General features: G+C 41.7%; 1 protein-coding gene across 3 annotated transcripts; it reads right to left on the bottom strand.

The window, feature by feature from the left end:
* PSMD12 (proteasome 26S subunit, non-ATPase 12) lies at positions 1-25,040 on the bottom strand. Of its 3 annotated transcripts, XM_055242682.2 has the most exons (11): positions 24,755-25,040; positions 15,774-15,833; positions 15,556-15,684; positions 11,342-11,449; positions 9,038-9,142; positions 7,516-7,665; positions 7,296-7,430; positions 5,929-6,041; positions 4,473-4,647; positions 2,069-2,146; positions 1-643 (listed from the first exon to the last, which is right to left on the bottom strand). In XM_055242682.2, the coding sequence occupies exons 1-11, from the start codon at positions 24,860-24,862 to the stop codon at positions 434-436; spliced, it is 1,371 nt and encodes a 456-aa protein (XP_055098657.1). In that variant the 5' UTR covers positions 24,863-25,040; the 3' UTR covers positions 1-433. The 3 variants fall into 3 exon arrangements, with proteins under 3 accessions (XP_055098657.1, XP_063473580.1, XP_055098658.1); XM_063617510.1 differs by lacking the exon at positions 11,342-11,449 and having other exon boundaries at positions 24,755-24,975; XM_055242683.2 differs by lacking the exon at positions 15,774-15,833 and having other exon boundaries at positions 24,755-24,949.
* Between the last annotated feature and the right edge of the window lie 1,364 nt (positions 25,041-26,404).

Raw genomic sequence — 26,404 nt, 5'->3', positions numbered from 1 at the left:
TTTATAATGAAATTTGCTTTATTTAAAAAACACTTGCCAAATCACTACCCCACAAAATGTTTAGAATCAGAGGTAACTGTAGAAAGGAAATATGTATATACTGCTTTTATTATTGGAATATGTGTTAGTTGAATGAAAACAAACAGTAGCTAAAAAGGTTTCAAATGATAGAAAAACATATCTGGGTAAGTTATGACACAACTTTTTGTGTATTCAGATGACAGAAATGTGTGTTTTTGCACCAATTGCAAATGCAAAGTTAACAATGAACTTGGGGAACTGAAAGGTCAAAGGGAGTCTCAAACATATTCACTATTTTAAAATTTAAGACAAAGAAGCTTAGAAAAAAAACCCCAACATATACACCATTATAACAGTCTTTTTTTTTTTAATGACTTCCAATTTTAACTTTTTCCTAAAAGCATTAAGACCCTTATTGTAGATTATGTATCATCTCCTCTTTGGCTATGAGATGTGTAGTTTTGTTAACCAGAGACATTAATGAGTTCAGTTTCTGAGACCAGTCATTTAATAAATTATTTGGATCCTTGGGTCTCTGGAAGTTGATAATTCCTGCTAATCTGTCTACTTTAGCAAAGATGGTCTTGTTAACTACTAGATTTGAGAGAAAGGCTTCAGACTCCTGCAAGAGAGAAAGATGAATTGGATTAAGACAGGATAAATTACAGACGATAAACAAAACTTCAGAAAAGCATTTTCTAAACTCTTCATCCAACAATATGCAGGGAAATTCATTTTTTTTTTTTTTTTTGAGACGGAGTCTCGCTCTGTCGCCCAGGCTGGAGTGCAGTGGCGCAATCTCGGTTCACAGCAAGCTCCACCTCCCAGGTTCACGCCATTCTCCTGCCTCAGCCTCTCCGAGTAGCTGGGACTACAGGCGCCCGCCACCACGCCCGGCTATTTTTTTTTTTTTTTTTTGTATTTTTTAGTAGAGACGGGGTTTCACCATGGTCTCGATCTCCTGACCTCGTGATCCGCCCGCCTCGGCCTCCCAAAGTGCTGGGATTACAAGTGTGAGCCACCGTGCCTGGAAATTCGTTTTTAAGAGTTAGTAACACTCAGCTGGGTGTGGTGGCTCACACCTGTAATCCCAGCACTTTGGGAGGCCGAGGTGGGTGAATCACTTGAGGTCAGGAGTTCGAGACCAGCCTGAGAAACATCGTGAAACCCCATCTCTACTAAAAATACCAAAATTAGCTGGGCATGGTGGCACACGCCTGTAGTCCCAGCTACTCAGGAGGCTGAGGCAGGAGAATTGCCTGAACCCTGGGAGGTAGAGGTTGCAGTGAGTTGAGATCACACCAATGCATTCCCGCCTGGGCAAAATGGTGAGACTGTGCCTCAAAAGAAAAAAAAAAAGTTAGCAACTGCTGACTTCCTATAATAAGTACTTATTTTACTGATAGTCTAGGGAATGAATAGAATCTGAGTAGATTCAGTCAGGGGTGAGTTTGAATCCGCCTTCTTGCAAGCTCAATACTGCTGGTATCCATGCCAACGGCAAGCTGGTCTACTCCCTTTTCTACAAAGTTTCCCCTTAAAAGGCAGTATGGTACAGTTAATTTGTTTCCAGAAATGCTGGGTTAGAATATATGCTCTGCTACTTGGCAACTATGAACCACGGACAAGACACTTGACTTCTAAGGACTCTGGTACTCTCATTCATAAGTGACAAGAGCTGACAAGTTGATCAAGGAACAAACCTTCCAACTCTAATGTTCCATGAGTCTTATCACCTAAACCGTCACAAGTCCTTCTGGGGACAGAAATGGCTTTCAGGCCATTACTACACACTTGGGTTAACTCCTCTTTGTGTGCTATGCATTCTGTCAACACGAAACATGGACCTAAAGACAACACTGTTCCAACAAGACCTAGGATCACTTGATACTTAAGTTAGTTTTCGGTACTCAAGATTGCTTGGGAAACTATTACTCTATTACCCAAACGTAAAATTAAATCATAAAATTGATTTTCTTACTCAATTTTTACAAGTCAATATTCAAAAGGAATGCCTACAAATAACTCAAAGGTGATCACTACTTACATCAACAGATAGATCCAGAAGCTGTGCCATCCTTTTCATTGTTATCCGAGTATAATACTTGGCCATTATTCTAATATTCTGGGGAGAGGATAGAGAGCAGGGAGAATACATAACATTTGTCAGTAAGTCTAAAAGTCCATTTATTTTCATTTCCAAGTAAGTTTACTTAAAATGTTAGACTCAGAGCTTTTATTTTTCTACAGTCCATCACTGGAGCAAAGCTAGTTCTATTTTTCAATAACAAAACTAAATACTTCAGATATTTTGGTTTTTGTAGTTATTCTGAATTACTATGAATATTCTACACAGCTCTTTAAATATATAGTCAAAATATATGCCTGTCTTAACTAGTGGTTAAAAATTAAATTGTACTGAAATCTTTTTGCTGAGTGCAAGAATCTAAAGTTAAGATTTTCTAATTATAACACAAATGTTTTAAAGGCTAAAATCTAAAAAATGATTGGAGATCGATCGGGTGCAGGGACTCACACCTGTAATCCCAGCACTTTGGGAGGCTGAGGCAGGAAGACTGCTTGAGGCTAGGAGACCAAGACCAGCCTGGGAACACAGCAAGACCCCATCCCCACAAAAAATTTAAAAATTAGCTGAATATGGTCCTATATAGCATGCCTAGCTACCTAGGAATTAGCTGAGGTGGGAGGATTCTTTGAACCCAAGAATTCAAGGTTACAGTGTGCTATGACTGTGCCACTGTACTCCAGTCCGGATGACAGAGCTACACTGACTCTCTCTCAAAAAAAAAAAAAAAAGATTAGACATCATCTCAAATACTCATCACTTTACCATTATTCCAATGACTTAAAGATAGCTTCAAATTAAATTCCCTAATTTTCACTGGCGATGGTGCTGAAGACACAGAGACTCCCCTTTACTGTTCTTATTGGTAGTATTATTAACAATAGCACTCAAAAAAAGGTGGGGGAACAGTGGGGGGAAAAATGAACTCAATCTTTTAAGAAGCTACATCTTCTCCCGTCTCTATCAGGGCTGATGGCAACACCAACACACCAGAAAGCATGAGAAGCATTCTTCTCTGTGCTTTTATCCTTTAAACCTAACCTTTTCCTTCATGCTTTAAGTCTAATCAATGGCTTCATTCTATTGATTTCCTTCCTTAAAACAATCCCATTCCATGCAGTCTTTAATCCCTTGGCTACTTCCTTATGTAAAGTCCATGTATCTCTCACTTTACTAGTCTCCTATCTCTCCAAATGCATTCTCCACACTCACTCTCAGAGGGACTTGGTGTGCAGGCTGCCCTCCCTTGTTCCTGTCTGCCCAGTAACCTCACACTCCTCTTACAAACCTCACCTCAATCATCGACTCATCCAACCCGATCATTCCTCCATGCAGAACTACCAAGTTTCCCATAAGCCTCACTCTGCTCTCTAGATACTTGTACTACAATATCTCTGATACTCTTTTTATTTATAAGTACGTCTTTCCCTGTAATTTTTAATCTTCTTATTAAAGGTAGGGTAATGGGTAATGTCTTTTTTTTTGAGACGGAGTCTTGCTCTGTCGCCCAGGCTGGAGTGCATTGGTGTGATCTCCGCTCACTGAAACCTCTGCCTCCTGGGTTCAAACAATTCTCCTGCCTCAGCTTCCCGAGTAGCTGGGATTACAGGTGTGCACCACCATGCCCGGCTAATTTTTGTATTTTTAGTGGAGATGGGGTTTCACCATGTTGGCCAGGCTTGTCTCGAACTCCTGACCTCAGGTGATCTGCCCACCTCAGCCTCCCAAAGTGCTGGGATTACAGGCGTGAGCCACCACGCCCGGCCTAGGTAGGGTACTGTCTTATTCTCCTGTGTGCCCTGGTGCTTTGTAAAGTGTCTGGCACACAGAAGGCTCACAACAGTTTGTTATGTGAAGGAGTGAACGGCAACATAATACAACATAACGGCAGTGATACTAAAAAGATCAAAGTTCAGGTTTAAGACATGTTACCTGCTTCCAAGGCTAGTGAATATTAAGAGAGAAACACCCTCCTGCCCCCAATCTTAGGAAATTCTGTCTGGTTTATATGCTATCAGTTTTGGATTCTTGAGAGGTTCTCTCACAATGAAGCAAGCTAAAATATAGCTATCTTTTCTGAAAAGCCAAAAATAGGGAAAAAACCCAAGATGAGTGAGATACATTCCAATATGCTTTGGGAAATGCAGAGTAAACATGTGAACACCAAATGTGCATCACTACTACAGTGGGCATAGAAAAAAAAATTCTAAGTGAAGAATTAAACACATAACATCCTAAATGAACATTTGATTATCAAATGTGAAAAATAAAATAGTTTATGCTCAGAATTGCCAAAATTTAATTCTAAAAAGTAAATTCACTAAAGGTTAAAATAAAAATTGTCATCTCTATGACAGATTCTTACATGTTCAACAACTCTGTTCTTCAAGTCTTTCCACCTTTTTTCACCTTCCTCTGTAGAACCAAAAACATCCGTTGCAGGACTCTCAAGGGAACCTTTTCTTAATTCCATTCCATAGTCCTCAACAAGTGTGGACCAACGCATCAACTCCATTGTGGTAAAAAGCTTTAAAAGATCCCTGAAAATTGTATACATCTTAATATTCCAAATCTGTAAAAATTAAGTATTAACTAATATAATAGCAAAGTTCAAAAAATTCAACAAAGACTGTTCTCGTTAAATTTTATTTAGAATGATACACCATATGATTATTGTGTATTTTACCAACTTTATTACCATTTTTCCCACAGTAGTTCAGAATACAGCATTCTCCCACTTAACACTCTGCTCTCTTCTGCACTGTCAATTTCTGAAATAACTGACTGTAAATGTACTCATGAAACAAACAGAAATAAGAGCCTGTTGTGTTTATGATGAAGCAAGTCTATTTTATATAATAGATTTTCACAAGTATGTATTTCTGAAAATCACAAAGCTCTAAACTACTAAAGATGAAACTCTATCAAATAGTTAATCAAAAGCTACAAATGTAGACCTGATATGAAACTTCCACTTGATAAGCAATTTAGAATAAAGTATGTTATAATCTCATTTATTGCTAATACAATGCTAAAAAAAAATTCTACCACTTTATCATCTCTAGTTTTATTCTCTAGTGTAATCTGTCAGTAACCAATTAAGAAGTACACACTTAGGCCAGGCACAGTGGCTCAAGCCTATAATCCCAGCACTTTGGGTGGCCGAGGTGGGCGGATCACCTGAGGTCAGGAATTCGAGACCAGCCTGGCCAACATGGTGAAACCCCATCTCTACTAAAAATACAAAAATTAGCTCAGCATGGTAGCGGGTGCCTGTAATCCCAGCTACTCGGCAGGTTGAGGCAGGAGAATCACTTGAACCCAGGAGGCAGAAGTTGCAATGAGCTGAGATTACACCATTACACTCTAGCGTGGGCAACAACAGTAAAACTCCATCTCAGAAAAAGAAGTATACAGCCAGGTGCAGTGGCTCACGCCTGTAATCCCAGCACTTTGGGGGGCCAAGGCAGGCGGATCATGAGGTCAGGAGATCAAGACCCTCCTGGCTAACACGGTGAAACCCCGTCTCTACTAAAAATACAAAAAATTAGCCAGGCATGGCAGCGTGCGCCTGTAGTCCCAGCTACTCGGGAGGCTGAGGCAGCAGAATAGCGTGAACCCGGGAGGTGGAGCTTGCAGTGAGCCGAGATCGCACCACTGCACTCCAGCCTGGGCGACAGAGCGAGACTCTGTCTAAAAAAAATAAATAAATAAAATTAAAAAAAAAAAGTATACACAGAAGTATACACTTAGGTTAGCCAATTTTCTTTCAAAATGGTGTTTCGACTGAGACATATCATGCTAATTTCAAAAGTACTTACTTGTATTTGGGAATTTCTTCTAACTTCTTGTCACCACTTATTCGGTGAACCAAATCTGACTGTTCGTTGTCAAAAGGAGCCAGGATAACATAGAGTACAACACTCTTCAGAGCCTAAAAGAGTTGTACAACAAAAGTTACATGCAAGACTGGACATAATGGAAACTTTGACAAAAACTGAACAATCATGGAATAACTATATATCCATTTTAAATTTTAAAGTCTTGGCCAGGCGCAGTGGCTCACATCTGTAAACCCAGTACTTTGGGAGGCCGAGGCAGGCGGATCACCTGAGGTCAGATCACGACTATCCTGGCTAACACGGTGAAACCCCATCTCTACTAAAAATACAAAAATAAAAAAAATTAGGCTGGGCGCGGTGGCTCACGCCTATAATCCCAGCACTTTGGGAGGCCGAGGCGGGAGGATCACCTGAGGTCAGGAGATCGAGACCATCCTGGCTAATACAGTGAAACCCTGTCTCTACTAAAAAATACAAAAAATTAGCCGGGCATGGTGGCGGGTGCCTGTAGTCCCAGATCCTCGGGAGGCTGAGATAGGAGAATGGTGTGAACCTGGGAGGAGGAGCTTGCAGTGAGCCAAGATTGTGCCACTGCACTCCAGCCTGGGCGAGAGTGAGACTCTGTCTTAAAAAAAAAAAAAAAAAAAAAAATTAGCTGGGCATGGTGGCACATGCCTGTAGTCCCAGCTACTCAGGAGACTGAGGCAGGAGAGTCACTTGAATCCGGGAGGCGGAGGTTGCAGTGGGCCAAGACTGCGCCACTGCACTCCAGCCTGGGTGACAGAGCGAGACTCTGTCTCAAAAACAAACAAAAAACAAATAAACAAACAAAAAAAAGTCTTAAGGGGAAAAATATTGCCAGGCTGCCTTTTCATAGTGTCTTTCTATAGTATTTAGTTTTCACAAAACTATTATAATAAATCATTGCTAATCTGACTTACTCCCCTCAGCTGACATTTTTCTTGACATTCATTTTTGACAAATGTATAAAGAAAAAGTTCTTATAACAAGTTAGCAGTATAAATGTGGAATATATATATAAGCCCTTTAAACAGCTTTTGTAAAATAATTTTCCAAAGTAATGCCGGGTCTTTATCTGCAACCTTTATTAGGATATGACCCACTGTACATATTTTAAACAGGAAGTCTGTATTTCTCCAAAAGTGAGACATAATCTAAACTATGGCCGCAATTGGACTGAATCAGTAACATACTGAACAACACTGAATAGAAAGCAGCACCATACAATTGCATCTAATTATTGCAGTTAAAAAGATTTGAAAATAAAAAATGCAAATTACTCTTCTGAATAAGAAGCCATGTCAATTACACGAATATATTCTTACCTGCTGCCATTTTTCACTTTCTGCCTGTATACAGGGAGTATCATATATTGCTCTGTAGTGCTTACAAATAGACAAATAGGATCCCTCATGTTGATCCAGCTGAATCATTAAATTATAGTACTTCAACTTTAATTTCTGCAAAAAAGTTGACAAAACAAATTGGGGTTTATGGGGTTTATTCATACTTTTAAAGTAAACATGTGGTCAGAGATATGCTCACCTCTGTATTTTCTTCCTGGAAAAATTTGGTGTTAATTTTCTTGCTGATGATTTGTGTTCGAATGTAATCCTTCACAGCTAGGCAGAGCCTCATTTGCTCCAAAATAAATTCCACTCTCTCTTTCTTTTCCATTGACCCGTAGGTTTCCACCTAGCACAATAATTCCCCAAATAAGTTTATAATACTTTGCAATTTTGTGAACTGCAATAAAATGAAATGGGTATTAAAATATTCATCCTTGTTAAATAATAAGAACCTTCATGTATATAGGGATAGTGTTGACAATTATATTAAAAGCTAGTTACCACTAGAAAATTACAATTTATAATGGATTTTCCCCCTTTTGGTATAAAATCCTATGAATTTTAACTCATGTAGTGATTTGCGTAACCACCATCACAATGAAGACACAGAACCCCAAAAATCTTCCTCATATTGCCCCCTTATAATAACACACTTCCCCCACTCATAAGCTCTCCTAAGACATCCAATGATCTGTACTTCATCACTACAAATTTGTCTTTTCAAGAATGTCAAATATAGTGTGTAATTCTTTGAGGCTGTCTTTAATGGCCTAAATTGTAAGATTCACTCAAGTTATACATCCATAGTTCATTTATTTTTTTTTTTTATTTTTTTTTTTTTTTTTGAGACGGAGTCTTTCTTTGTCCCCCAGGCTGGAGTGCAGTGGCGCGATCTCGGCTCACTGCAAGCTCCGCCTCCCGGGTTCACGCCATTCTCCTGCCTCAGCCTCCCGAGTAGCTGGGACTACAGGCGCCCGCCAACACGCCCGGCTAATTTTTTGTATTTTTAGTAGAGACAGGGTTTCACCGTGTTAGCCAGGATGGTCTCGATCTCCTGACCTCGTGATCCACCCGCCTCGGCCTCCCAAAGTGCTGGGATTACAGGCTTGAGCCACCGCGCCCGGCCAGTTCATTTATTTTTATTGCTTAGTAGTATTCCATTGTACGGACATATCACAGTTTATTCACCTGTTGAAGGATATCTGAGCTGATTTTATCTTTTTACTATCACAAATAAAGCTATTCTGAACAAGTTTTGTAGACTGGGTTTATGTAAACGTAAGTTTTCATTTCCCGTGGGTAAATACTCAAGAGTGGGATTGCTGGGTCATATGGTAAGCACACGTGTAACTTTATAAGAAACTGCCAAACAGTTTTCCAGACTGGCTGCACCACCTTGCATTCTCACCAGGAAGGTACAGGAGTTCCAGCTGCTTTACATCCCCACCAGCAGTGACTGTTTTATTGTTTAAACTGTAGGCATTTTAATAGGTATGTAGTGGTACCCCACTGTGGTTTTAATTTGCATCTTCTTAATGGCTAATGAGGAAATGACAATTTTCAGTATGAAAAAAGATGCCATTCACAGGCTTTCAATCAAAATCCAAAACAATTATTGGTCCCAAACATTTTGGATAAGGGATACTCAACCTATATTTCCATTAGAAAATGCTGCTGACTAAACAAAGTTTTACCAACTCTAAAATGCAGTACCTTACCTGTAACTCCTGTAAAATGGAGGCTGCCTCTTTCACATCACCATTTTGTTCTTTTATAGTTGCTAATGTTTTAGTCAGTCGCGCACGCTCAATTTCAACATAAATCTACAAATGAGAAATTTACACAATCAAAATTCCGTGGAAACGTTAAAATTTAAAAACTAGGCTGGGTGTGGTGGCTCACACCTGTAATCCCGACATTTTGGAAGGCTGAGGCAGGAGGATCGCTTGAGTCCAGGAGTTTGAGACCAGCCTGGGAAACATGTTGAGCCTGTCTCTACTAAAAATCAAAACATTAGCTGAGTGTGGTGGCATGCACCTTTAGTCTCAGCTACTTGGGAGGGTGCCACAGGAGGATCACTTGAGCCCCAGAGTTTAAGGCTGCAGTGAGCCATGATCAGGCCACTGCACTCTAGCCTCAGCAAGAGTGAGACTGTCTCAAAAAAATAAAATAAAGGTAGAACTGAACTACTTTTTTTTTTGTTTTTTGAGATGGAGTTTCGCTCTTGTTGCCCAGGCCAGAGTGCAGTGGCGTGATCTCGGCTCACCACAACCTCTACCTCCCAGGTTCAAGCGATTTTCCTGCCTCAGCTGGGATTACAGGCATGCGCCACCACGCCCAGCTAATTTTGTATTTTTAGTAGAGACGGTGTTTCTCCATGTTGGTCAGGCTGGTCTTGAACTCCCGACCTCTGGTGATCCGCCCACCTCGGCCTCCCAAAGTGCTGGGATTACAGGCGTGAGCCACTGTGCCTGGCCAGAACTGAACTATTCCTTAACCCAGCTATAAGAATATTTTACAGCTATTGTGCACTTTATCCACCATGTACAAATACAGCTGTTGAGACATTTTATATTTCACAAATATAGCCATAATTCTTAAGAAAATGTCTCTATAAAACCTTATCCATATTTTGTAACTCTGCTTTAAGAACCTAAATATGAAATTACTATGTTTAACAAATAATAGGACCACAAGTTACATAAACGGCACAGAAGATGCAAAATGCCTTGTGATTATTTGAAAAGTGTGTTATATGTAGGCCAATGTCTACAATTAATACTCTAATTCTGATTTATCTTTAAATACAAGACTACCTTCTTTAAGAATATCTAATTTTGCTAGGTATTAAAGTTGTTAACATTTTTGTAGCTATAAGTAATGTTAGTAGATTTATAATTTCCAACAAATTAAACACCAAAAATATGACTACAGTATAACCTAAAGCACCTAGGGAATGAATTTTCATGCTTAGGCTTGCTTACCCTATTTTCAATAATATCAAACTAATTACAGCTTCCTACATCTATCATACATTTCTTTTTTTTTTTTTTTTTTTTTGAGACGGAGTCTCGCTCTGTCACCCAGGCTGGAGTGCAGTGGCGCGATCTCGGCTCACTACTAGCACTGCCTCCCAGATTCACACCATTCTCCTGCCTCAGCCTCTCCGAGTAGCTGGGACTACAGGCGCCCGCCACCACGCCCGGCTAATTTTTTTTTTTTTTTTTTTTTTGTATTTTTAGTAGAGACAGGGTTTCACCGTGGTCTCGATCTCCTGACCTCATGATCCACCCGCCTCGGCCTCCCAAAGTGCTGGGATTACAAGCGTGAGCCACCGCGCCCAGCCTCTATCATACATTTCTTTTTTTTTTTTTGAGATGGAGTCTAGCTCTGTCACCCAGGCTGGAGTACAGTGGCGCCATCTCGGCTCACTGCAAGCTCCGCCTCCTGGGGTCACGCCATTCTCCTGCCTCAGCCTCCCCAGTAGCTGGGACTACAGGCGCCTGCCACCACGCCTGGCTAACTTTTTGTATTTTTTTTTTAGTAGAGACGGGGTTTCACCTTGTTAGCCACGATGGTCTTGATCTCCTGACCTCGTGATCCGCCCACCTCGGCCTCCCAAAGTGCTGGGATTACAGGCGTGAGCCACCACACCCGGCCTCTATCATACATTTCTTACTTTGTTATCTTTGAATATTATTTCCTCTATGTCTAAAATGCTCTTCTCCCACACCCTGACCCTGCAGAATTTTTATTCATTTTTTTTTAAAGTCACATATAAATCTGTGATAAGATACCCAATTCCCAGAAAAATCTAGATATACCATGGCTGTCAGTATTTAAATAGATTCATTTGCAGAAAGGGATGTACAAAGACATTGGTTGAATTACAGTGATGACATTTTGTTTATTTCTTTAAAAAATAAACATAAAAATATACAAAATATCTACATACGTTAAGTATCTCTGAATACAGAAAAAACAGTTCATATCATTGTGAGTTATGTCAACAGAAAATTTACCTTTCCTTCGGTAACCATTCGTAGAGTATCAATTAATCGAAGTTTGATAGGAAGGTCTGTGATTTCCTCAACATAAGTACAGCACTGTTGAACCATTTTGGCAACAGCCTAAAATATTAAAAACCATTTCATAAGTAAAATACATTCCTCACAGACGGAAAAAAACGTATTTTATTGATCAAAGAGCAATGATCGAACTTGGTCTTCCCAAATAACTCTAGACACTGAAATGTCATAAAGAACATCACATCGAAATCTCACTGATACCTAAAAAGTACCAAGTACCTCGTAAGAAGTCGGTAAAAGTCAGGAAAACCTCAGATGCAGAAATGCAGCCAAGCAGGAAAGCATGGAAGAAATGGCATCTGACTAGGGAAGAGAAAGCAGAGGTCCACAGCAGCTTGAAGCCATGACCTGCAGAAACTGTGACTGAGGAGGAAAAAGGCAGTGGCAGAGGCAAAAGGTGAAACGGTTCTACCACCTGGGTGGGAGGAAGAGCCACAGTCACCCAAATTCACCTCAATACCATGTGACACTGAGAGCCAGAGACCCTCATGCCTTCAGTTTCCTCACAGGTTATATCAAGGGGCTAGAATACATTCCCTTCAGCACTAACATTCTATGATCCAGGTCACAAATCAGCAAACATTTTCTGTAAATTTTTGCAAATGTTCATAAAGTAGTTATTTTGGACTTTGTGGGCCACACAGTCTGTGTAGCAACTATTCAACTCTGCTTCCTTAAAAACAAATGAGCGTGGCTGTGTTCCAATGACTTTATTTATAAAAATAGGAGGCGGGTGGGATTTGGTTTGTGTCCCATCATTTGCCAATGCTTGATCTAGATTTTAAGCAATATATGATAATCATTAATAATTAGGACCATGGGTCAGGCGTGGTGACTCACACCTGTAATCCCAGCACTCTGGGAGGCTGAGGCAGGCAGATCACGAGGTCAGGAGATCGAGACCAACCTGGCTAACATGGTGAAACCCTGTCTCTAGCCGGGCGCAGTGGCTCACGCCTGTAATCCCAGCACTTTGGGAGGCTGAGGCGGGTGGATCACGAGGTCAGGAGATCGAGACCACGGTGAAACCCCGTCTCTACTAAAAATACAAAAAAATTAGCCGGGCGTGGTGGCGGGCGCCTGTAGTCCCAGCTACTCGGAGAGGCTGAGGCAGGAGAATGGCATGAACCCGGGAGGCGGAGCTTGCAGTGAGCCGAGATTGCGCCACTGCACTCCAGCCTGGGTGACAGAGCAAGACTCCGTCTCAAAAAAAAAAAAAAAAAAAAAAGAAAAAAGAAAAAAGTAAGCGTTAAGGAACACCCCCTACTAGCTCTGAGTTTTTATGGCATGAGAAATTAAAGTTTAAGATGTGTGCTTTGAATTGTCCTAATACTACATAAAACATAAATTTTTGATTTCAACCTAGGTTGCCCCAAGACTTCTAATTAAGGAGCCCTTTCAAAATTGTCCCATAGAGAGTAAGTTTCTTAGAAAATAGAGTAAGATGATGGTTTGTCTAATAATTGTCTCTCAAACCAGTGAACTGGGCACCAAAAGGCACATTTAAATAAATTTCATGGCCGGGTGCAGTGGCTCATGCCTGTAATCCCAGCACTTTGAGAAGCTGAGGTGGGTGGATCACTTGAGGTCAGGAGTTCAAGACCAACCTGGGCAACATGGTGAAACCCTGGCTCTACCGAAAATACAAAAATTAGCTGGGTGTGGTGGCACATGCCTGTAATCTCAGCTACTTGGGAGGCTCAGGCAGAAGCAGTACATAAACCTGGGGCGCGGAGGTTGCAGTGAGCAGAGATGGTGCCACTGCACTCCAGCCTGGGCAACAGAGCAAGACTCTGTCTCAAATAAATAAATACATAAGCCGGGCGCGGTGGCTCACGCTTGTAATCCCAGCACTTTGGGAGGCCGAGGCGGGCGGATCACGAGGTCAGGAGATCGAGACCACGGTGAAACCCCGTCTCTACTAAAAAATACAAAAAAAATTAGCCGGGCGCGGTGGCGGGCGCCTGTAGTCCCAGCTACTCGGAGGCTGAGGCAGGAGAATGGCGTGAACCCGGGAGGCGGAGCTTGCAGTGAGCCGAGATTGCGCCACTGCACTCCAGCCCGGGCGACAGAGCGAGACTCTGTCTCAAAAAAAAAAAAAAAAAAAAAAAAAAAAAAAAAAAAAAAAAAATAAATAAATAAATAAATACATAAATTTCACATTCACATATTTTAGGTTGTCTCAATTAAATCTATACTAATTCTTAACATCGGCTTGTATATTTTTGGTTTTTTTTTTTTTTTTTGAGACAAGAGTCTCATCCTGTTGCCCAGGCTGCAATGCAATGGCACAATCTCGGCTCACTGCAACCTCTGCCTCCCCAGTCAAGTGATTCTCCTGCCACAGCCTCCCAAGTAGCTGGGATTACAGGCGCCTGCCACCACACTCAGCTAATTTTTGTATTTTTTGTAGAGACAGGGTTTCACAGGATTGCCCAGACTGGTCTCGAACTCCTGGGCTCAAGCAATCCGCCAACCTTGGCCTCCCAAAGTGCTGGTATTACAGGTTTGATTCACCGCACTGAGCCAACACTGTATTTTATATGCATGTAAACTTACCTAAAGAAAAATAAACCAAAATCAATTACAGTAACTCTGGCTTTTGCAAAAAAACTTTAACCCACTTTAATACTATCCTTACCCTAGAAGCAGTCTAATTAATAAAATCAGGAATTTGGCCAGTAACACTATATATATATCTATTTTTGGTTCCATTACATCCTCTTTCACAATGTCATTGTCTTTATTATTTAAAGCAAGAAATTAAAACCCAGAAACTACTCAGGAAACAGTATTTAAAAGATGAGATAAAAATGTAAAAAATGAGATCTACTTGTACAGGGGAACATTTAAATATATCTCAAGAAGAATAAGGAAACAGTAAAGAAAATCCAACTTCACCAAAACACTAAAAGAGAACTTACATAATCTCTAAACAAAATGAGCAAAATAGTCTCTCTAAAAACGGCCTCAAAAATAAGTTGGAAGCCGGGAGCAGTGGCTCATGCCTATAATCCCAGCACTTTGGGAGGCCGAGGTGGGAAGATCACTTAAGCCCAGGAGTTCAAGACCAGCCTGGGCAATGTAGCAAGACCCAAGACCCCATTTCTACACACACACACACACACACACACACACACACACACACACGATTAAATGTTTAACAGTACATTCTTTTGGCAGACTTCAGTTTTCTCAGGCAGGCACTCCAAGTGGGGGTTGGGTCATCCTGGAAATGCAGCCTTGAGCTGTTAGAAACAATCTTAGTATTTGTTTAAGTCTACACAGGACAAGGTTAAGGACTTGTCAAGAAGAGGGCTCAGAGAGTTTAGTCAAGGAGAGAAATCGTTGTTAACATGCATAGTTTTTGAATGTCAGTAATACCTCAAAAAGCTGTTTTGCAAAAAAATCATGTATTGGGATAATATAAGAAAATTTGAAATATTTAGTTACTACTAAAAAATATTCTAAAACAGCATAAAAAGATGTGTTTAATAAAAGAGATATGACTAAATAAAATCAGAATATCAGCTTGATAAATTATAACACAACCATTTAAAATAATAAAAGTGGGGCCAGGCACAGTGACTCATGCCTGTAATTCCAGCATTTTGGGAGGCCAAGACAGAGGGATCACTTGAGCCCAGGAGTTTGAGACCAGCCTGGGTAATATAGTGAGATCTCATCTCTACAAAAAATAAAAAAAATTGGCCAGGTGTGGTGGCTTGTGCTTACAGTCCCAGCTGCTTGGGGGTTGAGGTGGGAAGACTGCTTAAGCCCGGGAGGTTGAGGCTGCAGTCAGTTGTAATCACACCACTGCACTCCAGCCTGGATGACAGAGTGAGACCCTGTCTCAAAATAAGTAAATAAATAAGGAAAAAATAAAAGTAGCAATACCAAAATAGAACAAAGCTGTATGAACACTCTAAGTATAACACAATTTTTAAAAATATGCAAACATATAAAGACTAGAAGAAAAAACAGAAAACAGTCATATCACTGTGAGAACGTGGACCGAATTTTAAAACACCCTCTAGGATGTTACAATGTTGACTTAACACATTTTAAACAGACTTATAGAAGAGCTTGGGAAAAGTTCTGAAATACAAATGCTTTTGTGTTTGGAGCAGACGTGATCATGAACTCACTTGTTTTAACTGACTCCGCCTTTTGGACAAAAGCATAATATTTTCATTAAGTAAATCCCATTCTTTAGCCTCATAGCACATCTTCACTACTGCAACTAAGATACGGGATGTAGATACCATATCGGAAGCCTGTAAGGGTAAAAATATATTGAAAGTTAATGGAACAATGTTCAATGAAATTAATGGTAACTGAGCTTTTTTCCCTGTAAACTACTCACAGTACGAGTCTGCTTTTCCAGAGAGAGAAGGGTTTCAATGACTTCTTGAAGTCTTCCTTCCTAAAACAAAAGATGAAAATGAACAATAAAAAAACACACAAAATGCAAATTAATCTAAAATGAAATGGTTTTGACACAGAAAAGGAAAAATCAACAGCCTCTTCTAGAGGAAAAGGACCACCCATAACTAGTTTTGTTTCTCTCCTTTTCATGATAGTGCTTCCTTCTCTAGTGGGTTCCATCAGTCAATGGTTCCCTACTTGAAGCCCATAAGCTATTTTTAGTATTTTTAAATGCCTAAGAGAAACGGAACATATAACAATCATGTAACCTGAGAAAACATCAAGTCTTTGTTCTGGATTCTAATTTATCAACTCAGTATGGTAACACCTGTTTATCTTGTTCTTTTTTTTTTTTTTTTTCTGAGACAGCGTCTCACTCTTTCACCCAGGCTGAAGTGCAGTGGCACCATCTCGGCTCACTGCAACCTCCACCTCCCGGGTTCTAGCGATTCTCGTACCTCAGCCTCCGGAGCAGGTGGGACTACAGGAGTGCACCACCACGTCCGGCTAATTTTTGTATTTTTTTGTAGAGACGGGGTTTCACCATGTTGGCCAGGCTGGTCTTGAACTCCTGACCTCAAGTGATCATCCCACCTCAGCCTCCCAAAGTGCTGGGATTACAGGCCTGAGCCACTGCATCTGGTGGATCCTGTTCTGATCACAGACTCTAAGTGGTAGTCACATGTGTCTTTAAAGAATAAAAACAGAGGCCAGGTGCAGTGGCTCATGCCTGTAACGACAGCATTTTAGGAGGCCGAAGGGGGCAGATATCTTGAGCTCAGGAGTTCGAGACCAGGCTGGGCTACATGGCAAAACCTGTCTCTACAAAAAAATACAAAAATTAGCTGGGCACTGTGGTGCACACCTGTAGTCCCAGCTACTCTGGAGGCTGAAGTGGGAGGCTGGCTTGAGCCATGGAGGTGAAGGCTGCAGTAAGCCAAGCTCGCACCACTGCACTCTGGCATGGGTGACAGAGTGAGAACCTGTCTCAAAAAAAAAAAAAAAAAAAGTAGGAAAATAAATGATTCCTTTATGAAGTTACCGTCACCCTAACAGATATTTTAAAATACAGAGTTCCAAGGAGAAATAAAAAGAGTGCTTGGTACTAAAAGATAGGAAACTATGGCTTAAATTTTCAATGACTTTAAAAATAAATTAGTAATCATGCTTACAGGAAATGAAGGCATCTGAGAACACCCACACATGCTATCCTTAAAGTCATGCTCTTGAGCAGATACTGACCCAACTGAAATAGTTTCTGACAACTTACACTAACCTCTCCACACCTCTATCTCAGATGTAAAAATAAAACATTCTCCCTGGGCTATATATTTAGAGATTGGAACAATAAAACTCAAATAATATAAACATAAATGATAATACACCAGGACTAAAACAAATTATCCTATTAGGAACCACACATTTTGGTAAAACCAAAACCAACATACAGCACAAAAACTGCACGGTGTCTCACATACTGTAATCCCAGCACTTTGGGAGGCTGAGGTGGGAGGACAATTGAGCCCAGGAATTCGAGACCAGCACAGAAAACGGGGAGATCCTGTCTCTACAAAAACTTTAAAAATTAGCTGGGCACAGTAGCCTGTGCCTGTGGTCCTAGCTAACTGGGAGGCTGAGGCAGGAGAATCACTTGAGTGCAAGAGTTTGAGGCTGCAGTGAGCTAGGAATGTACCACTGCACTCCAGCCTGGGTGACAGAGTGAGACCTGGTCTCTAGATAAAAAATTTTAAAAATGCATTTATTTAACATGCTAATATCAATAACTATCATGCAAACACCTCTGACAATAAATTGAAATGAGAAGAGTGTTGTTTAAAAATTGTTTTTCTAACCAAAAGTGAATTTTTTTATCTTAATAACATTCATGGATGATACATGAGTACTATCCTTTTCTACTGATGAAAGAAACTTATTAAATAGCTTCTGAATTATGGACATAAATAACGTTTCGACTTTTTAAAATACTGCTGCCATATTTTTCCAAGATAACTTTTAAACATGCATGAATCTTCCATGCAGCACAGCATATATACTGCATGGCCCCTGTCTGAATTTATTTTAATTAAATCTGAAATATGTGATTTTTAACATATTTTAACAACGTTTCCTGTTTGGAGAGCCCTAGTTCTCCTTTCTCGGAAAGTTCTATAGATTTATGTATATAATAAATACTGGCTAAATGTTCATCAGAGGAAAAAAACAATGAGCAAATCTATAAATTCTCCAAAGTTGAAGGCTAATAAATCCTAAAAGATGAAAGAATCTTAGAACTAGAAAGACTGCTAGGGATTATGTAATTCAATCACTTCATTTTAGAGATTAAAAAGACTGAGGACTAAACAGCTTAAAATGACTTGCTTAGCCACAAAAGGAATGAGCAGCACTAGATCCGGGGCTCCTGCCTCAAGCTCCAAAGCTCTCTCCACTGGAGTGCAGCGCTTCCCCTACCGTACTAGTTTAAATCTCACCTTTTGCTTTGATCAAAGTCATCTCTATGGTTACTATCTGGCAACAAAATGAAGGGCAAAAATAGTTAAAATGCAAAATACTGTTTAATGACAGTCACCCGTCACATTTGCAATTACTATTAGTCACGTGACTGTGATCAATAGAGTGTGGTTTAATATATGGTATTCTAATTCAGAAGCATGGGTATTAAATTGCATCATACATGTGAGAGAATCACATACTGGCCTAAAGCCACAGTCTGGAGTATCAACAAGACATTAAACGTCATTTTCTCACAAAGGCATTTTTGGATAACGCTCTCTAAAAATCAGTAGTCACTTAGTACCTCTTCCTTTCATACTCAACCATACTGACTCTACTCTGCAATTACCCCAAACCATATTCTATTTTGGTGTTTACTGTCTTTCCAATCTCAGTAGAATGCGAACTCTGCAAGAGCAGGGAGGCCATGTCTATACTGTTCGTCACTGCAGTTCAGTGAGCTGCATCACACCAAGCACATGCCACTTCTTCTGCAGACACTATGGTCCACCCTTCCATCTTTGTATCAGTTACTGATGCACATAGCTTACCTCCTAAGTGTTCTACAAGTTCCTTTAGGGCTGAATCCTCGTTTACTTGTCACTTCTCTTTGCACCAACCTCCATATAATACGTGTTGAATGGATTGGCACTCCCCTGATCTGTATTCAGTTGATCTTAATGGCTTACAATTCCTGATTCTTACTGTCACAATAAGCAGGATGTGACAAACTATATGGTTGACAATTTAGTGCCATTTGAAGGACACTACCATCATTTCACTTAATACAATTTCCAATTTTCAAATCATCCCCCTTTTTTCTCCCAATCTTCCACATTCTACCCTATGGCTAAACATCCTCCTCCTTTTCCTGTCTATTCACTCAGGTGCCGAAATTCCAACTCCTTGATGCTGCCTTTCAACTCAGAGGAACAAACGGTTAGAAAGCTATCCAAAACCAACCTGTTAGAACATGTGACTTCTGTGACTCATTTTTCTCATTAAAATAATCCTTGTAAATGATGTAAGCAACTAATGAGTTTGTTCAACATCAATGTTGAGTGTAAGTTCTGTTTGCACCTCCTTTAATTCCTGAATGAATCCAACCTTTTAATGATTTGTTACACAACCTAAATAAGAAAGAAAAAGGCTAATAAAAAGTCACCACAGCCAGGCATGGTGGCTCATGCCTGTAATCCCAACACTTTGGGAGGCCAAGATGGGTGGATCACTTGAGGTCAGGAGTTCGAGACCAGCCTGGTCAATATGGTGAAACCCCATCTCTACTAAAAATACAAAATTTAGCTGGGTGTGGTGGTGAGCACCTATAATCCCAACTACTTGGGAGGCTGAGGCACAAGAATCGCTTGAACCCAGGAGCGGGAGGTTGCAGTGAGCTGAGATCATGCCACTGCACTCCAGCCTGGGTGAAAGAGCGAAACTCAGTCTAAAAAAAAGGTCACCACAAATAGTTGAAATTTAAAGCCAGTCCAATACTCCCCCTACATAGTCCAACTTTTAAAGTGACCTATTCCTTAAAGGGGTCTCTTTTGTTTAAGCTGCTAACAATGTAAACTGTTTTACATTTCACTTGCTGTTTATTTTTGACATTAACCATAAGAGGCTGCAGGTGACCAAAAGAAATGAAAAGACGTTAAGCCAGGTACAGTGGTGGGCACTACTAGCTACTCAGGAAGCTGAAGCAGGAGGATCTCTTAAGCCCAATAGTTTGAGATTCCCGTATCAAAAAAAAAAAAAAGGAAGGGAGGGAGGGAGGGAGGAAAAGACATTAACATTTAGGCCTAGTGTTCCATTACCAGAACGCTAAGCTGTGGGAGTTATTTATATCCTGCTGCTCAAGATCATGGCCAAGATCTGATTTTTCACAAAAAAGATTTTGCAACCTCTGGCACAAATGGGTTAAGAGGAAGGAGAATCAAAGGATACATTCAATTTAAGAATGTAAGCAGTCCCCAAATAACCATGTGCCAAATACAACATAATCAAAAAGAGAGGATGAGAAACCCTCAGTATATTAAGAACTGCTAAATACCCATATCTTTACAGTTCAGAAAAGGCCCTCCATTATTTTTAACTCCTGAATACAAGGCGAAGAGATAACCATCATCAAGAACTAGTATCACTTTTACTAACACCCCATCAACCCGACACAGGGTGCTTATACACCAATCACAGAGGCGGCAGAATGGTTAAAAATACAGGCTCTGGCTGGGTGCGGCGGCTCATGCCTGTAATCCCAGCACTCTGGGAGGCTGAGGCGGGTGGATCACAATGTCAGGAGTTTGAGACCAGCCTAGCTAGTATGGTGAAACCCTGTCTGTACTAAAAATATAGGCATGGTGGTGCACGCCTGTAGTCCCAGCTACTGGGGACGCTGAGGCAGGAGAATTCCTTGAACCCAGGAGACGGAGGTTGCAGTGAGCCGAGATCACGCCACTGCACTCCAGCCTGGGTGACAGAGCAAGAGTCTGTCTCAAAAAAACAAAAACAAAAACAAACCCACTACAGGCTCTGCAGCCAGACTGCTCGGGTCTAACTACCATATTACCTTGGGTAAAACACAAGCTGTCTGACTCTCAATTTTCTCTTCAGTGAAGTGGGCACAATAATTGTACCAATCCACAGGGTTGGTGTAAGAATTAAATCAATACCTATAAAGGCATGCCTGGAACATAGTATGTGTACATATCATTATCATCATAGCAGCTGACACTTTAATAAAATGTATACAGCAATAAATATTAGCTATTATCATTTGCAACATGGGTGTTAGGACAGACATAAAACCGTACTAGGTGACAACTACAAGTGATTTAAATGATCTACATTTGGCAATTTTACAACCCAACTCTAGAATTTGTCTGCCTTTCTAAGGCTTCTGCTACATACGGTTTCCCATCTAATACATTATTAAGTCTCTATACACAACTTTTTTAAGAGATGAGGTCTCACTCTGTTGCCCAGGGATCAGTGCAGTGATGCAATCATAGCTCACTGCAACCTCGAACTACTGGGCTCAAGTGATCCTCCTGCCTCAGCCTCCAGAGTAGCTGGGACAACAGGTGCGTACCACCACACCTGGCTAATTTTTAAATTTTTTTTGTAGAGACAGCATCTTGTTAGGCTGGCCTCAAACTCCTGGCCTCAAGTGATCTTTCCACCTTGGCCTCCCAAAGTGCTATATACACAATTTTCATCTTCAAATGTCTTTCACATTTAAAATAAAAAATTTCTTAAGGAAATTGGGGTGATAATCTCTTAAAGAGGTAGTAGCAAAAAGAACACTATTCTTTTTACCAGGAGATGTGAATTTGATCTGCCTTGAATAAACCACTTAAGCTGCCTGAAGCTTAAATTTTCTCACAAGTGAAAATAACGACATTCTTCATAGTTTTATTGATGGGCTCAAAATAAAATCAAAAGAATGTACACTAACTGTTCCATACATTCCAATGTAGAAATGCAACGTTAACTTTTTTTTATGTTTGGCAGAATGGTTAGAAAATACTATGAAATGGAAAATAAAAAGCAGCCGGGCACGATGGCTCAGGCCTGTAATCCCAGCACTTTGGGAGGCAGAGGCAGGTGGATCACCTGAGGCCAGGAGTTTGAGACCATCCTGACCAACATGGTGAAACCCCGCCTCTACTAAAAATACAAAATAAGCTGGACATAGTGGTGCATGCCGGTAATCCCAGATACTCGGGAGGCTGAGGCACGAGAATTGCTTGAAACCGGGAGGCGGAGGTTGCAGTGAGCCAAGATCGCGCCACTGCACTCTAGCCTGGGCAACAAGAGTGAAACTCTGTCTCGAAACAAAAAATTAAAAAAATAAAAATAAAAAGGAAAACAGAAAAATATGTTAAAATTAACCAGGAGTGTAGGGTAACCATCTAATTTAAAGTTGAAACTGGCTCGGTATCTTCAGCTGGCACACTAGCTTAAAAAAAAAAATCAAAATTCAAATGTATCTATCCTAACAGGCCCCAACATTCTTTTTTTTTTTAGAACACTTCAGTTACCCACTGGACACCTAAAAAAGCATATGGTATTGGAGTCTGCAAGTTTTCCAACAGCCTGGAACATAACAACAATTATTTAGGAATAAATGCTACGTAAGATCACCAGAACAACTGTAGCAGCGAAGTCTTTTTTCTTACTGATCTGTAAGCTGTTTGAGGGCAAGAGCTTTGTCTAATAATCTCTGTACTTCTCATAGTGTCTAACACTGACTAGGTCTTGCACACAGTAGACTAGTATTAACAGAAATTCATAAAAGGAAGATTTGGTTGTGCTTCTCTAGAGCAAATTACTTGTTTCTTCCTTATGGACACTAGCATTCTATTGATTCCAAAGTGGAGGTTCAGGGGCTGACTTTCGCCTGTATGTTTTGTTCTAGCTACATTGTATTGGCTCAAATAGTATTTTAATATGACAGATTAGTATCCAACTTCTAAATATTAAGGTATTTCATGGAGAAATTCATCTTCCTGGTTTCTCCCTCAAATTAGCAGCATCAACAAGGCTAGGCCTTCATCCCCAATTGGCAAAGATTATCTGAAGGTGAAGATCTGTTGCCTCCTTTTCCTGGGCAGGTGCTCGGAAGTTCAGGTTTTTGGCCAGCCGCGGTGGCTCATGCCTGTAATCCCAGCACTTTGGAACGCAGAGGTGGGTGGATCACTTTAGGTCAGGAGGTCGCGACCAGCCTGGCCAACATAGTGAAACCCTGTCTCTACTAAAAGTACAAAAATTGCTGGGCGCGGTGGCTCACGCTTGTAATCCCAGCACTTTGGGAGGCCGAGGCGGGCGGATCACGAGGTCAGGAGATCGAGACCACGGTGAAACCCCCTCTCTACTAAAAAATACAAAAAATTAGCCGGGCGTGGTGGCGGGCGCCTGTAGTCTCAGCTGCTCGGAAAGGCTGAGGCAGGAGAATGGCGTGAACCCGGGAGGCGGAGCTTGCAGTGAGCCGAGATCGCGCCACTACACTCCAGCCTGGGCAACAGAGCAAGACTCTGTCTCAAAAAAAAAAAAAAAAAAAAAAGTACAAAAATTAGCCGGGCGTGGTGGCACCTGTAGTCCTAGCTACTCGGGAGGCTGAGGCAGGAGAATCGCTTGAACCCGGGAGGCGGGGGTTGCAGTCAGCTGAGATTGCGCCACTGCACTCCATCCTGGGTGTTCAGGTTTTCACTACAATAGGCTTCCAGGCAGGACAGCATGGTGTGTGAGGGCACCAGCTCCAGAATCTAGAATCGGTCTGCCTGGGTTTGCTTCTTGGCTTCACCACTTTACTAGCTGTATGATCTTGGGGCATGTGATTCAACTTTTTCTAGCCCAAGTTTTCTTACCTGTAAAATAAGGATAATAGTAATAGCCATCGCATAGGGCTGAGGTGAGGATCAAATGGCTTAGTGCATGTAAGCACGGTGCCTGACACTGCAGAAACTACTCAACAAATATCAGTTACTGTTATCTGTCTGGCATTGGAGGCGGTTGAGTTTTCCCACCCTTATGTAACTGATGTCTGTTGATGCTAGCTGCTAGAAAGCTCTTAATGAATTTATGGCTCCCCCTCAGCAAGCATACTGAATCTAAGATATACATACGTACCAACTTTATCACCTTTCTCCATCCTTATTTTTTGGAAAGCCCGTTAAACTCCTATAGTGCCTACTTGTCTTCACTTTTGTAGTTCCATCTCCAGGAATGACTCCACCCCACCCCAATCTTACTAATTCTTCAAGACCCAATACAAACGTCAGCCTTCCTGTAAAACCTTCCCTTATGGCACCATTAAGAATGCATAGCTTCCTTCTCCATGTTCCAGTAACACTTTCCCCTTGTATGGCCCTCACCACCATGCATGACTTGACTAATTCATTACGTACATCAACTCCTAAAGGACAGGGTCCTGGTGTTAGTCATCTTCGTACTATCACTTTCCTGCCCCTTCTCCTGGCCAAAGACCAGGCACATAGCCATGATCCATAAACGATTTAACGACATAAATTGATTGAGCAACAGCAACAGTACGAAACTCTCTGATCTAGCCTGAATACTGAAGCGGCCTTAACCCCTGGGAAACTACTAAGGTAAACATCACTTAAACAGCATCCGAGAAACGGCAAAAAGTAAAACGGAGCCCTAAGTCCCATGGAGGGAAGTGACCATCTGTTTTGGGGAGGGTCTGGGAAGCTATAGGCGCTGGCTTACTCCGCAGCCCTGGCAGGGCCGACCTGGGGTCTCCCACTCGTGCAGGCCCAACTAGGGCTGGGCAGGCAATGGGGGGATGCACGCTACAGCCCGCAGGCCCCCTGAGGCCTAAGCATGCTCCGCGCCGTGACTCAGCCCCTGGCGCCCGCCAACAGCCAGCCGGCCTCTCCTCACCTTGGCTAGCTTCGCACACTCGGGTAGGCGCTGATCCACCGTAGCGCTGTAGTCCACCTCCATCTTGACTATGCGCCCGTCAGCCCGCTCCGAGCCGCCGTCCGCCATGGTCCCCGCCTGAGCGTCCCTTGCTATCCCCCTGCTTCGGCCACCACTCGTCACCCACACCGGAAGCCGCCCGCGCACCCGCTCAGGCAGTCCGTCGGGAGCCCACGCGAAGGACCCCTCGAGGTCCCCGACGCTGGTTGCCACTCAGGCACTGCCGCGGACAGCCCTGGGGGGTGGGGCTTGAGGCAAACGGGGCGGGACTGGCCACTCCAGCCTGCAGCGTCAGGTTTTGTCTCTGGGAACATGAGACTTTTTATCTAAAATTTGCGATGAGAAAAGCGAGTGTAATAGAACAGACCATCTCATACATCCCTGCACCCCTGCTTCGAAATATAATTTCTCAGGACCGTGGCCAGTCGCTTAACTTTTCTTGGATCTCGGTTTTCTCATCTCTACATTAGGAGGCTAAAATAAACCTTAAAGTAGAAAATTCTAAGGTTTTATCTAGTTGAGAATCTTGGTGGCTTACTCTGTGGGATCTCTGAAAGCTCCGAAGAGAAGGTATGGCAGCAGCGCAGTCATTTAATAAGCAAAGTGGTTTTTTTCTTTGTTTTCGTTTTCACTAGAATCCACTAAGTTGGTGAAAAGAAAAGTTAGAAAGACTTGTTATCCCTATAGGACTTTCGTGAGCATCAAACTAGATGACATGTGAGACAATTTCAATTCTTAAGGGCCTTACACGTTTTATGTGTTATCATTCATGCCATGCTGGTCCCTAGAAAATAGCTTAAGATCTTAAAAAATCTTAGGATCCTTGAAAATGGGAATGAGGCCAGGCGCGGTGGCTCACTCCTGTAATACCAGCACTTTGGGAGGCTGAGGCGGGCGGATCACGAGGTCAGGAGATCGAGACCATCGTGGCTAACACGGTGAAACCCCGTTTCTACTAAAAATACAAAAAATTAGCCGGGTGTGGTGGCGGGCGCCTGTAGTCCCAGCTACTTGGGAGGCTGAGGCAGGAGACTGGCGTGAACCCGGGAGGCGGAGCTTGCAGTGAGCCGAGATTGCGCCACTGCACTCCAGCCTGGGCGACAGAGCGAGACTCCGTCTCAAAAAAAAAAAGAAAATGGGAATGAGGTTGTGTTTGGTGTGGGCATATGGTCAACAACAGCCTGGAAAGCAAACAGGAAAACGGGAAATCTTGGAGTGGTTTATCTATTATGTTAGTGGTTCTCAATTTAATTAGTGCCCACATCGCTTTATAGATGCTGAATAGATCTCTTTGTTTGTTTTAACTGCAATGAAAATCAGGGAAAATATAAACCATCTACAAGCTAAATAAGACAACATCTCAGCTATAATCTGTAATGTAGAGGAGAAACAAATTTTACCTTTTTTTTTTTTTTTTTTTGAGACGGAGTCCCGCTCTGTCACCCAGGCTGGAGTGCAGTGGCGCGATCTCGGCTCACTGCAAGCTCCGCCTCCCGGGTTCACGCCATTCTCCTGCCTCAGCCTCTCCTAGTAGCTGGGACTACAGGCGCCCGCCACCACGCCCGGTTAATTTTTTGTATTTTTTTTTAGTAGAGCCGGGGTTTCACCGTG

The sequence above is a fragment of the Symphalangus syndactylus genome, chromosome 14 (assembly GCF_028878055.3).
Source record: "Symphalangus syndactylus isolate Jambi chromosome 14, NHGRI_mSymSyn1-v2.1_pri, whole genome shotgun sequence".
Lineage (NCBI taxonomy): Eukaryota > Metazoa > Chordata > Mammalia > Primates > Hylobatidae > Symphalangus > Symphalangus syndactylus.
The sequence above is the reverse complement of the archived record's forward strand: the minus strand, read 5'-3'. Positions and strand labels throughout refer to the sequence as shown.